Source organism: Lolium rigidum, chromosome 7, assembly GCF_022539505.1.
Source record: "Lolium rigidum isolate FL_2022 chromosome 7, APGP_CSIRO_Lrig_0.1, whole genome shotgun sequence".
Lineage (NCBI taxonomy): Eukaryota > Viridiplantae > Streptophyta > Magnoliopsida > Poales > Poaceae > Lolium > Lolium rigidum.
In genome coordinates, this window is record NC_061514.1 from 349902767 (window position 1) to 349916617 (window position 13851).

The 13851-nt window shown below is 47.1% G+C and overlaps 1 protein-coding gene across 1 annotated transcript; it reads left to right on the top strand.

Annotated features, from left to right (window-relative positions):
* Positions 1–6427: 6427 nt before the first annotated feature.
* On the top strand, positions 6428–8541 carry LOC124674336 (ninja-family protein 1). Its single transcript, XM_047210372.1, has 2 exons — positions 6428–7100; positions 7891–8541. The coding sequence occupies exons 1-2, from the start codon at positions 6602–6604 to the stop codon at positions 8358–8360; spliced, it is 969 nt and encodes a 322-aa protein (XP_047066328.1). The 5' UTR covers positions 6428–6601; the 3' UTR covers positions 8361–8541.
* The last annotated feature ends 5310 nt before the right edge of the window (positions 8542–13851 follow it).

Here is a 13851-nt window from a genome sequence, read left to right on the forward strand (position 1 = left end):
CTCATTTTCATCTCCGCGGGTGCGGGCAAAATGGCCTACAGTCTACAAAACACGCCCTAAGCGTTTCTTTGACCTCATTTCTTATACACCGTCTTGGAAATCAACTTCCTTTGCGGCAGCTTCGCATGCACATTAGTCAATAGTGAATTATGAGTTCCTCAAGGTTGAGATGAGTCGATACAAAACTGATCTAGGGCGTCCCTCGACGCCAAATGCCACCGGCCCGTCCCGACACTGTTGGCCCTCGCGGCTTTGGGGGCGCGTCGGATCATGGCCTCTCACATACGAGAGATTTTTCATCCCTTTTTAGGTAGGTCTACTGTCTTCCTTGGATGGTGATACGGTGATGACATCTTGAATCCAGAGTAAATTCCTCATATCCCCTATGACGGTAGTGCGCCTAGCGTAGGATCCGGTCTATGTTCCTCTGTGTGGTTTTAGGTCTGGCTCTTCTGGTCTACGTTTTTCATCGTTTGCAATGGTTGTTGTTTTGGTTCGCAGCTCTTATGAGACTGCGGTACGATGACATCCGTACCGTTTATTACGACAAGGTCTGCAGAGGCAATGATGGTGGCGTGTCTTCATCTTTTGCTAGTGTATGTGGTTGTTGTTGGGCGATCCCGTACCATATTTATTATTTTTATTATCTTTAATATCTTTTTATTTTTTTAATTAATTGAGTTGTCATGATAATTTTGTACTCCCTCCATCTATTAATAGATGTCTATAGTTTTTTTAAATCTAAATTTTTCTAGACATTAAATAACGTGTACATACATCTAGATTTATACAAATCTAGACGTTGTCTATTTAAAGACAGAGGTATCTATACCAATATAAAAAGGCCCAGAGGGGGCAGATCCAAAAGATCGCAGCCGTCAAACACTCATCCAACGCTTCAAAGGCCACCCGACATTAGGGCTAAAACAGTCCGGGGCTGACAATCCAATCGCACGCCGCCGTAATAACCGTCGCGTATGCCAGCGGAAGGCCGACGCACACGACCTGCTCGCCGCCGCAATAACCGCCACGCACGCCCGCGAAAGCCACGCCCTGGCGTCGCGCTGCACGCCGAAGCCTCCTCTGCACCTGCCGTCCCCTAGGCCCAGCTCAACTGCCCCACGCCGTTGCCTCCGTCTGCTCCCAGCTCCTCCAAGGCCAGATCCTCCAAGGTCCAGCTCCTCCAAGGTCAAGCTCATCCAAGGCCCAGCTCAACCGCGTTTCCTCCTAGAATCCCGAAGGTATCTGCTTATTTTATGATTCTCCAATCCGTGCTTTAGATTTCTCTTGTGGGAATTTGATTAGTATTAGAGTTGTAGTCATCTCTCTATTATTACCACCACGCTTTGTTACAAGCTTTACATAGCGTATACATACATGCATTTGTTGCTCTTCTTTGGCACAATTTATGTTACAGCAAGTGAGTGCGTAGTCTCAATAATTGGTTTTTCTGTTTTACATTAAGATTATGTGTTTGTACATCACTCGGGTATCAGTGCATTGTGCATATCGCTAATAGAGTGCTTTAGAGGTTCAGTATTGTCATTTTACTCTTCAGTCAGGGATTAGTGCTACGAAGAGGCCGGATACAAACACGGGTTCTACCAAATCTTGAGAACAAGAAAGAGAATAAAATTTTGAACAGTAGCAATGAGTATAATAATTACTAATGTGGTTAATCAAGTGCGAATTAACTTGGATTCCCTGGTTTATGCATGAGATTTCGGATCAGGACCATATGTAAAATAGGGATTGGATTTATTGCTCAGTTATAACATGTATAATATTTTATGGTCTTCTAACTTTACAGGGAAGAGGTATTCTATAATATCAATTACATTTACGAAAAGTGTAAGCAAACACTACACATGTCAGCGTCAAAGCGCACCCCTTTTCAAGATATCACCAACGGCCAGAATCAAGGTGATTAACAATGACTCGATGCTTTCAACTCTCCTATTATTATTTCGACATATAGTAAATTGTGTCATGACTCGCAGATCCTAAAGAGGCCAAAAGGCGAGAGAAACCGAGAGTATTATGCAAAAAATAAAGATGAAATTGCAAAACGCCGGCGCCAAGCACGAGAACTTAAATTATTAGAATACGAAGTGTAGTTTTGCCGATAGGAGATTGTTGCTTAAAAGCGTATGTTTGTGATATTCTCTTTCTCAAGTTCATTGCACATTTGTAATCTGTTCGTTGTTTATTTCCAACTAAACAGATGATACTTCAAATAGCAAGAACCAATCCGTGAATTTTGCCTTCAGGTTTGTATGTATAAGACTGAATTTTGTTGTTTGGTAGTTGTTGTGAGAATGGGCTGCATCTGCTACTTTGATTGATTTCCTAAGATTACACGTGCATTGCACGTGCACAATTACTAGTTAGAAAAGTGAATTACTAGGAGAACACCGGTTGTTGCAGTGGGTTTACATTGTTAGTTTGTTACCTGTTGCGACGGTGTACAGACAGTTTGATTACACGGGAAAAAGTGGTCGATAGGAGGAATCCAGGGAAAGAGATGAGCAACATCTAGATGTTTTACACCTGGCGGCCGGGACCTCGAGGACGATCTGTCTCAGTCGTCGTCCGCTCAACAGCTGTCGCTCCAATCTCTCCGAAGCATTGCCGGCTGGGCGCAGAGGATCACCGGAAGCAAACGCTATGGGCCATCCACTTGTGCGCGCGGCGCGGCCCCACCAAGGAGGGAGGACATCTCCGCCGTCCGTTCGCCCCTTCCCCCGACGCGTGGATGGGACGTCGCCGTCGTCGCTCGCGGTGACGTGTCCGGCTTCTGGACAGCGCCCCATGCCTGGCGCTCGACTCACGGCAGGAGCGCACGTGCAGGACGCCGACGAATGGGCCCCATTCAGAGCGGCCCCACGCGTCACCGGCAGCGAGCGGAACGGGCGGGTCACCGGCGGCGGCAGAGCTGAGCGGCGTGCGGGACGGCGAGCTGTCGCGGGGCCCGCCCGCCCCGCGGCGAGGGCGAGAGGAATGGGCGCACGTGGCGGGCGATGCGGCGGGCTCACGCACACGTACCGGACCAGCCTGCGGGCTGCTGCTTTGAAAGCGGACGGATACGTGTCGCTGCGGCGTAGGCCCGCGTCCGCGCGCAACGCAACTGGTTCGGCAACTTGCAGCGGGCTGTTTGTTTGTTGGCTGCCAGTTGCTGCCTGCCGTGCGTGTTGCCCCTCCGGGGCCGCGGAGAGCTGCGTCCGCTTCCCGTGGGTCACGCGAGCCGAGCTGAGCCGAGCCATGGAGGCTCAGCTGCTTCGTATGGCTCGGGTTGGTGGCTTCGACCCGGGAGAAACCTGGTTGATGGATTAATGCTGACCGCTGAACGTATGGTTTTTTTTCTTCTGTAGTAGTAAACGAGTACGTAGTCTTTTGACGGGGTTTCAACGAATCTAACGGTTTTGTTTAAGATGTTCATGTATGTTCGGAGTACTTGGGTACTAGTTGCGTACCAAGTATGCGCCATGAATTTGTCTGGCGAAAAAATCATACTTTCCGGTAACGTTGTGCCAGTTCAAATGATGACATACTATTCAAACGATTTGTTAAGATCGCATGGATAAAAGGCCTATCCAGACGAAAATTGTCTTTAGCACATGAGCAGGTGCAATAAAATCATATTATTTCAATTCCAAAAAAATTAAAATTAAATACCTACATACATATAAACATTCCGAAGATATGGTAGAAATTTTGGAGAAAAATATGTTATATTTTAAGCTATACAAAAAAGACAAATTTCTAACAAATATACATCTCTATACGTAGACATAAATTTGTTTTTTTCTGTAGCTCAAAATACAATGCAACTTTTACCAAAACTTCTCACAAGTATTCGGAACATATATATGTATTCATGGAATAAATATGATGATTTTTTGAAACACATATACATAATTTTTTTTAATATTTTAAAAACTGAGAGCACTGGTGCTCATGTGCACCAAATGCTCACTCCTATCCAGACCATAATATAGGTGTGTCGCCTTCTTTCTTTGTTCGGAAAAGGTTCTACCTGCTACACAATGCTTCTACGTCTGTTGCATACAATATCTTGAAAGATATGAACTTCTTGCAACCAATTTAGAAGATTACCTGCAAAAAAAAAAGAAAAAAAAGAAGAAGGTAACAACTGGATTTGCTCGGCAATAATAACCATGCTGGAAATTATGTACATTACCAACCTTAAACTCTAAACTAACTCATACTCCCTCCGGTCAGAAAAGATCGACGCGAGGGAAGGCTAATCTAGCCTATGAGTAGTGCAGTTGCGCGTCAATTAAATCAGAACTGAGGTAGTACTTTGTTATAAACGACACAAACTACAAACTTGAAAACCATCTACTGGAGTTATTTTGACCGCTTTTTTTTTTCAAACAAATCTATGCATGTTACTAAGAGAGAACAAAGTGCACCATCCCTATAACATAAATATTAGCTAAAACCTTTGGACGAGACTTTACCAAATGTTACAGTTTGTTTAGCATGCTCATGTACTTGCAATGCCACGTGGGAAGTATATGTATGCGGCATGAATTTTTCATGCGCAAAGTCATTGTTACTGATAACATTGTTCTGCCACTTCAATTGGTGGACTAATTAAACGAGCCTATATATGCATAGGGTTACCGCCATTTTAGTTTAGAAAAGGTTTTACCTAATATTTATTTATAGAATCTTTGTAGATGTGTTACCAACAATGCCTTCTTAAATGGTATCAAGTTCACGCAACCTATTCAGATGATGAGAATTTGATTTCCTGACAACATAACCATCCAAAATGAAAGTTTTACTTACCAAGCGTAATATGGAAAGTTGCTCATATATTGTTCTAAACTACATGAATTTTTCAAAATATACATGAAAATTTTGGCACTCTTGTAAATTGCCGATCCAGATTATGTGACTTAAGTCAGATTTACTTTGGGTTGATGAAATTTGGACCTACATTCTTGTGCAAACTCCACATGACGGTCCGAGAATCAATGACCACATGAACTTAGAGATTCATAAAAGATTCTAAGTTATGCTACGAGCATAGTCACTCTCAGGCCTTTCACAATGAAGATTTCTTAGCGCGGTATCATAAATATTTTGTTTCGGTCACACTTTATTAAATGATGAAAGAAATTGGTCTTGTATCTTCGTTACGATACAACTCTTGCATGAATCTATAGGAAAAATGCATTGCTAGCTCAATCTCATGCATGCATTATCCCCAAAGTTATTAAGGCCAGGCCCCTGATTAAGGCCATGTTTCTTCCAAAAGATTTGCATATAAAATTTGTAGTACGAAATACTATAGAAAGTTTCCCTATGATGCTTGTTTCATTTGTAGGATTGATTGCTATACAAATACCGCTTTTACTTGATTCTGATTTAGTACAAGGGATTAGAGGGAGTATTTCCCAAGGAATCATTTGCACTAGATTTTATAGGGAATTTAACATCTACTCATAGATGTTTTTCAAAATCTTTTGCTTTTCTTGTGTTGACATCAATTTTTTTTCCTTGTTCCTATGTTTTTTTCTATCCTACTAATCAAACATGCCCTAAATGTAGATACAACCCCTAAGATGCAATGCATTGGGGGAAGAATATCTCTTAAGATATATACACCAAGACCTACTATAACAAGCTAAGATATGATGCATTGTAAAAGGCTTCATCCAAAGGGTTTTCTTCAGGTATATTTTTATGCTGGTGTTTTATGAAAATTAATACTGAAAATTTGTCCTCCATTATATTTTAATTTTATATGTCAACTAAAATTTTGTTTAAGGAACATTTTGGAGACCAAGATGCTCTTAGTGTATGAAAGTAATAGTTTTAAATGACTTAAAAATTGGTCTTAAAATTTGTAGAATCTAATGTAAACTAAAAGTGAACGGAGGTGCAGTACGTGCGGCATTAAATGGAACAGATGATCAAGAACTGTTTATAAAATACAGTAGCAGCCTGTAGTTGCAGTGCATGGACAGTCGTGCCCCCAACCAGAATCCCGAAACGTGTCAGGCTGGACGCCCCTACGCGCCCTCGACACGTCACAGTTGTCCAAGTACCAACCGCGGTCCCAACCGAGCCGAGCCGAGCCGAGCCAGATACCGGCTCATCTTGTCGGGATCCAACACGTGTACCCTCTGTCCGACACGTGGACGCCCTCCATGCGCTCGTAGTCCCATCCAACTAGCTCCCTCAAACAATTCGCATGGATTTTTTCTTTGCTCGGTTTAATGGAGTAAGGAGGGAGATTAGAGCGACACGCACGCAGGCTTCTCCTCTCCTCTCCATTCCCATCCACCTCTCTCTGTCTGTCTCCAGGATCCCACGCACGCACACCGGAGGTAGAGCGGGTAGGCGGAGGGATCTGATTGATTGATTGCTGCCGATTCCACTCTGGTTCTTGGTGTTCGTCGATCGTTCTTTCCTCTGCGTTCGGAGGTCGTGAATTGCCCGGCCTGGGAGGAATTCGCAGCAATGGCGAGGCGCTCCTGAAGAATTTGGAGTTTCTTGGAGCTTGGTGACCGGGAGGGAAGGCCAAGAATTCCTTGCTCTCTGCCAGCCAGCCAGCCAGCCAGCCATGGCGTCGAGGGACTTCCTGGGCAGGTTCGGCGGCGAGAAGGGCGCGTCGTCGGACAAGGCGGGGGGCGGCGCCGGCGAGTCGGACGACGTGGTCGAGCTCAGCCTCGGCCTGTCCCTGGGCGGCAGCTTCGGCGCCAACTCCGGGCGGGACGCCAAGAAGCCGCGCCTCGTGCGCTCCTCCTCCCTCGCGTCCTCCGTGTGCTCGCCCTACGGCAGCGACGACCTCGCCGCCGCCACGCCCGCGCCGGCGCCGCTGATGCGCACCAGCTCGCTGCCCACCGAGACCGAGGAGGAGCGGTGGCGCCGCCGCGAGATGCAGAGCCTCAAGCGCCTCCAGGCCAAGCGCAAGCGCCTCGAGCGCCGCAACTCCATGAACTCCGGCAAGTCCGGGGGCAGCGGCCGGGACGACGCGCAGGAGCCGCTCTACCCGAGCGCGTTCCAGCTCCGGCGCTCCGTCGTCGCGCAGGGGAACGCCTCCTCCAGCATGCCAGAGCAAGGTATGGTGGACACGTGCTTGCTTCCACCATCTTCTTCCCCTAGTTCTAGAACTATTTATTGCAATCGGCCAGTAATTCCCACTGTTTTATTGCGTTTCTCTACTTGAATTATTCGCTTGCCTGTTCTGGTTTGCTGCCTAGCTCCTGATGTTCCATGCAGGTCGGTGTCATGCCACCTTGTCTATGCTTGTGTCTTTGGCTAGTTGATGCATGGGCAGATGGATCTAATAATTCAGAGTGTTCTTTGTCATGGATCTTGCTTGCTGTTGCGATTTTGCCTTGCAATTACGTTGTCATGGATCAAAGCTAGGGTGCATGGTGTTTATCGTACTCTGTTTGATGCTTCCTTCGTTTTTTTTTTGCCAAATTGGCTGGGATCTGCTTCAGCAATAGAGATGGAGAATTCTTTTTTCGGGCAAATTGATACTTTCTACGTACACCTGGGATTTTCTGTTCATTTCCTGGCGTTTGTTTCTGGTGGTATATCATTTATGGATTTTTTTTAGTTGTGCTGTTGGTCGTAGGGTCTGAAGAGATGCCTTCTACGGCATGTTTGATGTTTCTAGTTTCTGGCCTGTTTGGAGTAGTATGAGTCAGTAACGAGGTAGCGTCAGAGTACTACGATTGTTCAGAATAATCATTATCCAAGCTGGTTTATATGATTTGGATTCTCCAGCTGAAAACTTCAAAAGCACCGACGATTAGTAAACGGAAAGCAGCACATTGGGATATGAATCTTTATTAGCATGTTGCAATATGAAAATGTGACACCTTCCTCCTCTTGCTGCAGGTAGCGGTGATGGCGCTGATGTGAGGAGCACATCGAGCATGGAAACGTCTTCCGACAATAATAACAGTAATAATAGCGCGAGCAACCAGCAGAGTAAGTCTCTTCCACCGCCGTCGCCGTTGCCGCCGGCCGGCAAGCCGCCTCCGACGCCGAACGGCGTCGCTAAGGAGCAACCGCCGCCGTTGCGAACCCTCCGGTCGCTGACGATGCGCACGACGAGCACCGGCGACCTGCGGAAGAGCATGATGGAGGACATGCCGATGGTCTCCTCCAAGGTGGACGGCCCCAACGGCAAGAAGATCGACGGCTTCCTCTACAAGTATAGGAAAGGGGAGGAGGTGAGGATCGTGTGCGTCTGCCACGGCAACTTCCTCACGCCGGCGGAGTTCGTGAAGCACGCCGGCGGCGACGACGTCACCAACCCGCTCAGGCACATCGTCGTCAACCCCACGCCGTCGGTCTTCTTGTAACTGCCGAAATGTACCTACATGGGGGAGAGGTGTTATCTTCTGCCCTTTCTTTCACTCTGAATTTTTAGTTATTATGTTACTGCCCTTACCTTTCCATTGAGTGGAAAGGAATGCAGGGCCTGAGGTGTTTTACTGTAAGTTAAGGGAGTGAACTAATTTGAGAGATATGTCAGCTTTACAATGTCCACAATGGATATGCTGGTTCAATCCTGGTTGAGGCGGAGGACTCATCCTCCGCCTCTCAGGCTCTCACGCGTCTACAGTACCCTTGAGGGTTTCTCACCTCTGGCCGAGCTGCCGCCGACCGCTCCGCCAGAATAGCTGGCCGGAGTGCGTCTCGGTATGGCGCCGGAGTAGATTAGGGTTAGGATCTGTAGTTTCTTTGTGTTTCCCGACCTCTGCCGGCATTCTGGGCGGTTTGCCCGTAGCTGGAGGTAGAGCCATGGATCTCGGCCACTGGATCCATGGTGTTTATAGAGTTGCTGCTGCCTGGTCTTCTGCTCCTGCGGCTGGAGCGGGGTGACGGCATGGCTTCTGACTCTGTTCTTCCACGATCTCTCGGCGTTGGTGAAGCTCTCCTGTCCGGCCGTGGTGGCAAGGGGGAGTGCAGATCTGGTGCGGTGAAGAGGGTTTCCGTTCCTCTCCTTGCTGGCCATGGTGGTCTGAAGTAGTGGGGGCAAGATCCTCTTGTTTTGGATCTGGGAGGTCGAGGTCCTGGTTGTCGGAGCTGTTCGAGGTGGTGGAGGTCTTTGTTGTGCGCTTTCCCGGCCTGCCGTGGCGGCGAGGAGGAAAGGTGCGGCGGACCGGCTACTCTCCAAGGTCAGCATCGACGGCACCTGCCTGCGTGGTGCTATGTGTGTTTCGTCTTCGAGCTCAACCACGCGGATGGCTGGCTTGCCTCCGCGCTCTTCTGCAGGCATGGCGGCATCAAATCTACCTCCTGTGTGGAGGTACTTCCTCCAAGCGGCTGGAGCTTGACGCCATGATTCCACCAAGTGGTTTATCCCCGGTGGTTCCTTGGTGTCCAGCAGCGACGGAGCTTCGTCGGATTCGGGCGTTCGAGCTTATGCGCCCAGTTCCTCGGCGGCGACGCCTTGAGGATGCCGATGACTGGTGGTGGCGGAGCACAGGGACCTGATTGCGTTTCTACTTTCTATTCCAGGGTGCTCCTTGTAACTTTAGAGGGCCTTTTTTCAAATTCTAGGTTTCTCAGAGCGAGAGATGCCAAAGGGTCTCGTTGTAATTTGTACCCGCCACGTGTGTGCTAAATAAAATCCCACCCTTGTTAAAAAAAAAGAAAGATATGCTGGTTCAGTTGATGCACGTGACTTAGCGGTAACTGTAAATGTTGCAGAAGCCAATTTTGCCATGTTAAGTTCTAGCTTGATTAGGGCATCTCCAGCGGCGCGACGCAAACGGTCGCTCACGACCGTTTTCGTCCGCCGTGACCGGAAATGTATTTGGCACCATCTCCAGCGGGGCGACGTAAAGTGACCGGACCGCGGAGACGCAAACCTAGCCAAATATGCGCCTCGGATGCGTCTCTGCGGACGTCCGGAAACGGCCGCTCGCGTCTAGCGGACATTTCGTCGGGCCCGCCTGGCAGCGATCCTGCGTCGATGCGTCTTCTCAAACGCGCCAGCGACTGCGCCGCTGCGTCGCTTCGGCACTCTGCGCCACGTTAATGGCGATGCCTCGGCTGCCGAGCGGCCGCCCACCTCCGCCAACCACGTTAATGGCGACGCCACGCGTCCCGCGGCCACCGCATGCCTCCGGCCTATATAAAGAGGGCGCGCGTTCTTCTTCCTCATCCACTCCTCCAAAGAAACCCTAGCCGCCATAAAGCTCGACCGTAGCGCCGCCTAGGTGTTCCTGCGACGCATCTAGGCCCGCGAGGTAGTCCATGGCCGGTCCTGGTGGCAGGCGAGGCGGTCGAGGCCGCGGCCCTGGGCGCCCCCGTGGCCGGGCGAGGGCCGCCGTGGTGGAGCAGCTACGGCCCCACGCTCGCCGTCGCATGCGCCCTCCTCGTCCTCGCAGGAGGAGCGCTGCTTCGAGTTCCTCCTCCGCATCGACGACGACCCACTCGGCATCAAGCGGCTCCCGGACAAGTTCGCCGAGTTCGTCGACGACGTCGAGCCGGCGCAGTTGCAGCTACGGGAGGCCAGCTGCAACTTCTGCCGCTGGACCGTGGAGGTCCTGTTCGACGGGCAGGGCAAGATGTACCTGCACACGGGGTGTGACAAGTTCGCTCGTGACCTCGTACTCGAGCCCGGCTGCCAGCTCACCTTCCTCTACGAGGGGGACGGCGAGATGATCGTCAAGGTGTTCGACGACACAGCCTGCCGCAGGCACTACAACACCGGCGAATCCGCTCGGACACCGATAGTTAGAACTTAGAGTGTTCTTTCTTTGCAGCGAATCTGGCTACGGGGCAGACGAAGCCAGTAGTCGAGGTTTCTGGATGTTCGCCTCATCGGTAGAACCAACAAGGGCACCGTCTCGTCCCGCTGGATGTTTCAGTTTGGGTGATTGGGTGTGCCCTCGAATGTTCTTTCTTGGCAGCGAACATACGGAAATCAACACAACTGGCTTCTTTTTAAAAAAAAATTATATTTGTGTCGACCATGCTTCAAACTATGTGTTAGTTTGTGTAAACCATGTTCCAAACTATGTGTTAGTTTGTGTAAAATCATGTTTCAAAATGTAATATTTGAAACTATGTTTAAATGGAGAAGAGGGAAAAAAAGAAAAAAAAAGCATCACCCCGCTGGAGTAGACCCCAGACGCAAACGGACGCGCGTACAAAAACGGTCATTTTAGCGTCCGCAGCGCGATGCAAACGAACGCTCGCGGACATTAAAATGCGTCGCGCCGCTGGAGATGCCCTTATATGAAAACAACGTCCAACTCCAAACAGGCTAAAAAGAAAGGGTGTGACCGTTCTTATTCGCAGCCTAGCATGAAGGGAAATATCCTCTTTTCTAAAGAGATTCGAGTCAGAATTAGTTCTTAGTTAGACGCACGTACGCCAATTACTATTAGCATAAATCATAAAACAGATCTAAGGAGTTTTTTTTAACAAAGGACGCTTTATTACTTATGTTAAGTATTACACCCGGCCTCTACATAAGTAGGATGCACACAGCCGTTCGAGCCAAAAGTTACACCATAAAAACGAGTACAATCCAAATAGTAAAAAACGAAAAGCTAAGGCAACGCCACAGATGAATAAGGCTCAATCCGAAGACAATCCGAAGATTTCAATGCCATCCATGTTGGGAAAAAATATCTCTCACCGTGTTCTCCAACCATGTATAAACCTCCATAAAGAGGTCTTGATACTCCACAAGCTGTAGAGGTGGCCAAGAACGGAGCGTAGCCGTACAACGGTAGATAATCTGCAAAAGAGAAGCATTTTTATCGTTAAAAACCTTGTCATTTCTATATAGCCAAAATGACCATATCACAGCAATCACTCCCACCCTAATAAGTATCTTAAACCTAGGATCAACACCATTAAGCCAATTACCGAAAATGTTCGCAAAGCTATGTGCTGGATATAAGGTAGAACCTATCTGGATGACTGACCATATAGACCTCGCGAATTTACATTGCAAGAAAAGGTGTTTGATCGTCTCGTCTTGATGACAAAAGACACACGATTTACTTCCATGCTAATTACGTTTTACAAGGTTATCTTTTGTTAAGATGACCCCGCGACGAAGATACCAAGCGAATACCTTCGTTTTAGCGGGATCTTCATCTTCCAAATTTTGTTATTACTATCGACTTGAAACTCGGGATGGATTAAAGCCTTGTACATCGAATCTACCAAAAAGTTTCCATTTTCGGTGAGATTCCATCGAAACACATCAGATCCCTGCGTCAACTGGACCGAATCCAAACGCTGAAGCAAAGCATTCCAAGATGCTTGTCTAGGACCAACAATGCGCCTTCTGAACGTCACATTAGGTGGGGAAGTTCTACCACCTTGGCGAGAGTATCGCTTTTATGGCGCACAACATTGTATAAAGCCAGATATTGTTCACGGAGGGTGGTATTACCTAGCCACCTGTCCTCCCAGATATTGTTACTGCTTTGCTGATCATCTTCTATAAGTCATTGGTGGTCATGATCTATTTATGAGGTCATGTATATTTTAGAAAGTAGTGTGATATCGCTCCATTAGCTAGGACTTGAGAAAAATTGATTCATGGTTTGTAATATTATGGGAAGTGGTATGTATTAACCCCTCCGATGATTAAATTGTAATGCATCACAAGCTATAGTTGTTGCGCACATTAGTAATTAGTGTAGCTATTAGTTTGGGTGGTACCGCCTAGTACCACCTCCGATGAACTAATTAATCTGGTCTCCTTATTTTATATCTGACATGTGGTGAGTGTCAGATACATCACCACTCCAATGTAAGAGATTACCACATCTGCCCCTTTGCAACCAAACACCCATCACTTGCATTTGTCTTGCATAGAATGATGAAATGAAGCCAACCAAACACCTAGATTGCATGTATTTGGAATAGAAGAACTGTGCATTTGCTTGGTAGGGGCAGAACAAAAAGATTGTTGAAGGTTGCACATTCGTACTCTATTTTCGGTATGGCATGATCTTATAATGAAATCAACATGTTGCAACGTTACCTAATGTTCACAAGGCTTGTGAAAGGTCAGATTCCACAGGGTAATTAACTCTGAGATCAACGGCCACCAATACACAAATGGGTACCACATTAGTTCAAAAAAAAAAAACAAGGCATACAATTTTTCTAAAAGTCAAACAACTTAAATTTGAGTTTAGAAAAATATCAACGTCTATACTACAAAATCATTATCATTAGATACATCATGCAATATACTTGCATATTATGTCCGTTTGGTCTTGCAAATGTTGATCATTTATTCCATAAGTTTGGTCTAACATTGCACCGCTTGACTTTAAAAAAAACCGTCATTTTCTTTTGGAATGGATCTAGGTAGTACTACCTAGATAGTATTTATCCTCAGTGGACCAAATTTGTAAACGCAATCTCTACAAGCAACTTGCTTTGCAAGAGAGCAAGATTCTTATAGGAAATATGTGAAGCGTGCATTTGGCCCTTCAAACTTGCTAGATTATTATTCGACATCCTGCAAAAACTTGGAGTTTAAACACAATGTGGGAAGTGATGACTAACTGTGTGATCGTGCACAAAGTGACCGTGGAGGATGAGCACGAGGGAGCCAACCAACTAGGGGGTGAGACTTCCAGGGGCCTTCGATTATGTCGAAGCATGCACAACAAGAGTTGGAATATACCTCCAGGTTCATCGTTAAATTTGTTGCTGGGTACTCTTGTTAGAGTTACTCCAACTAGGAATTGAACAAAGGCATTTTACAGCATACGCATTTTACAACATAAAACTTGAGAAATAAGTGAACCAAGTTAGAAGCTACTCCATTTAGGAAATGAACAAAAAGCACCACTACTAATA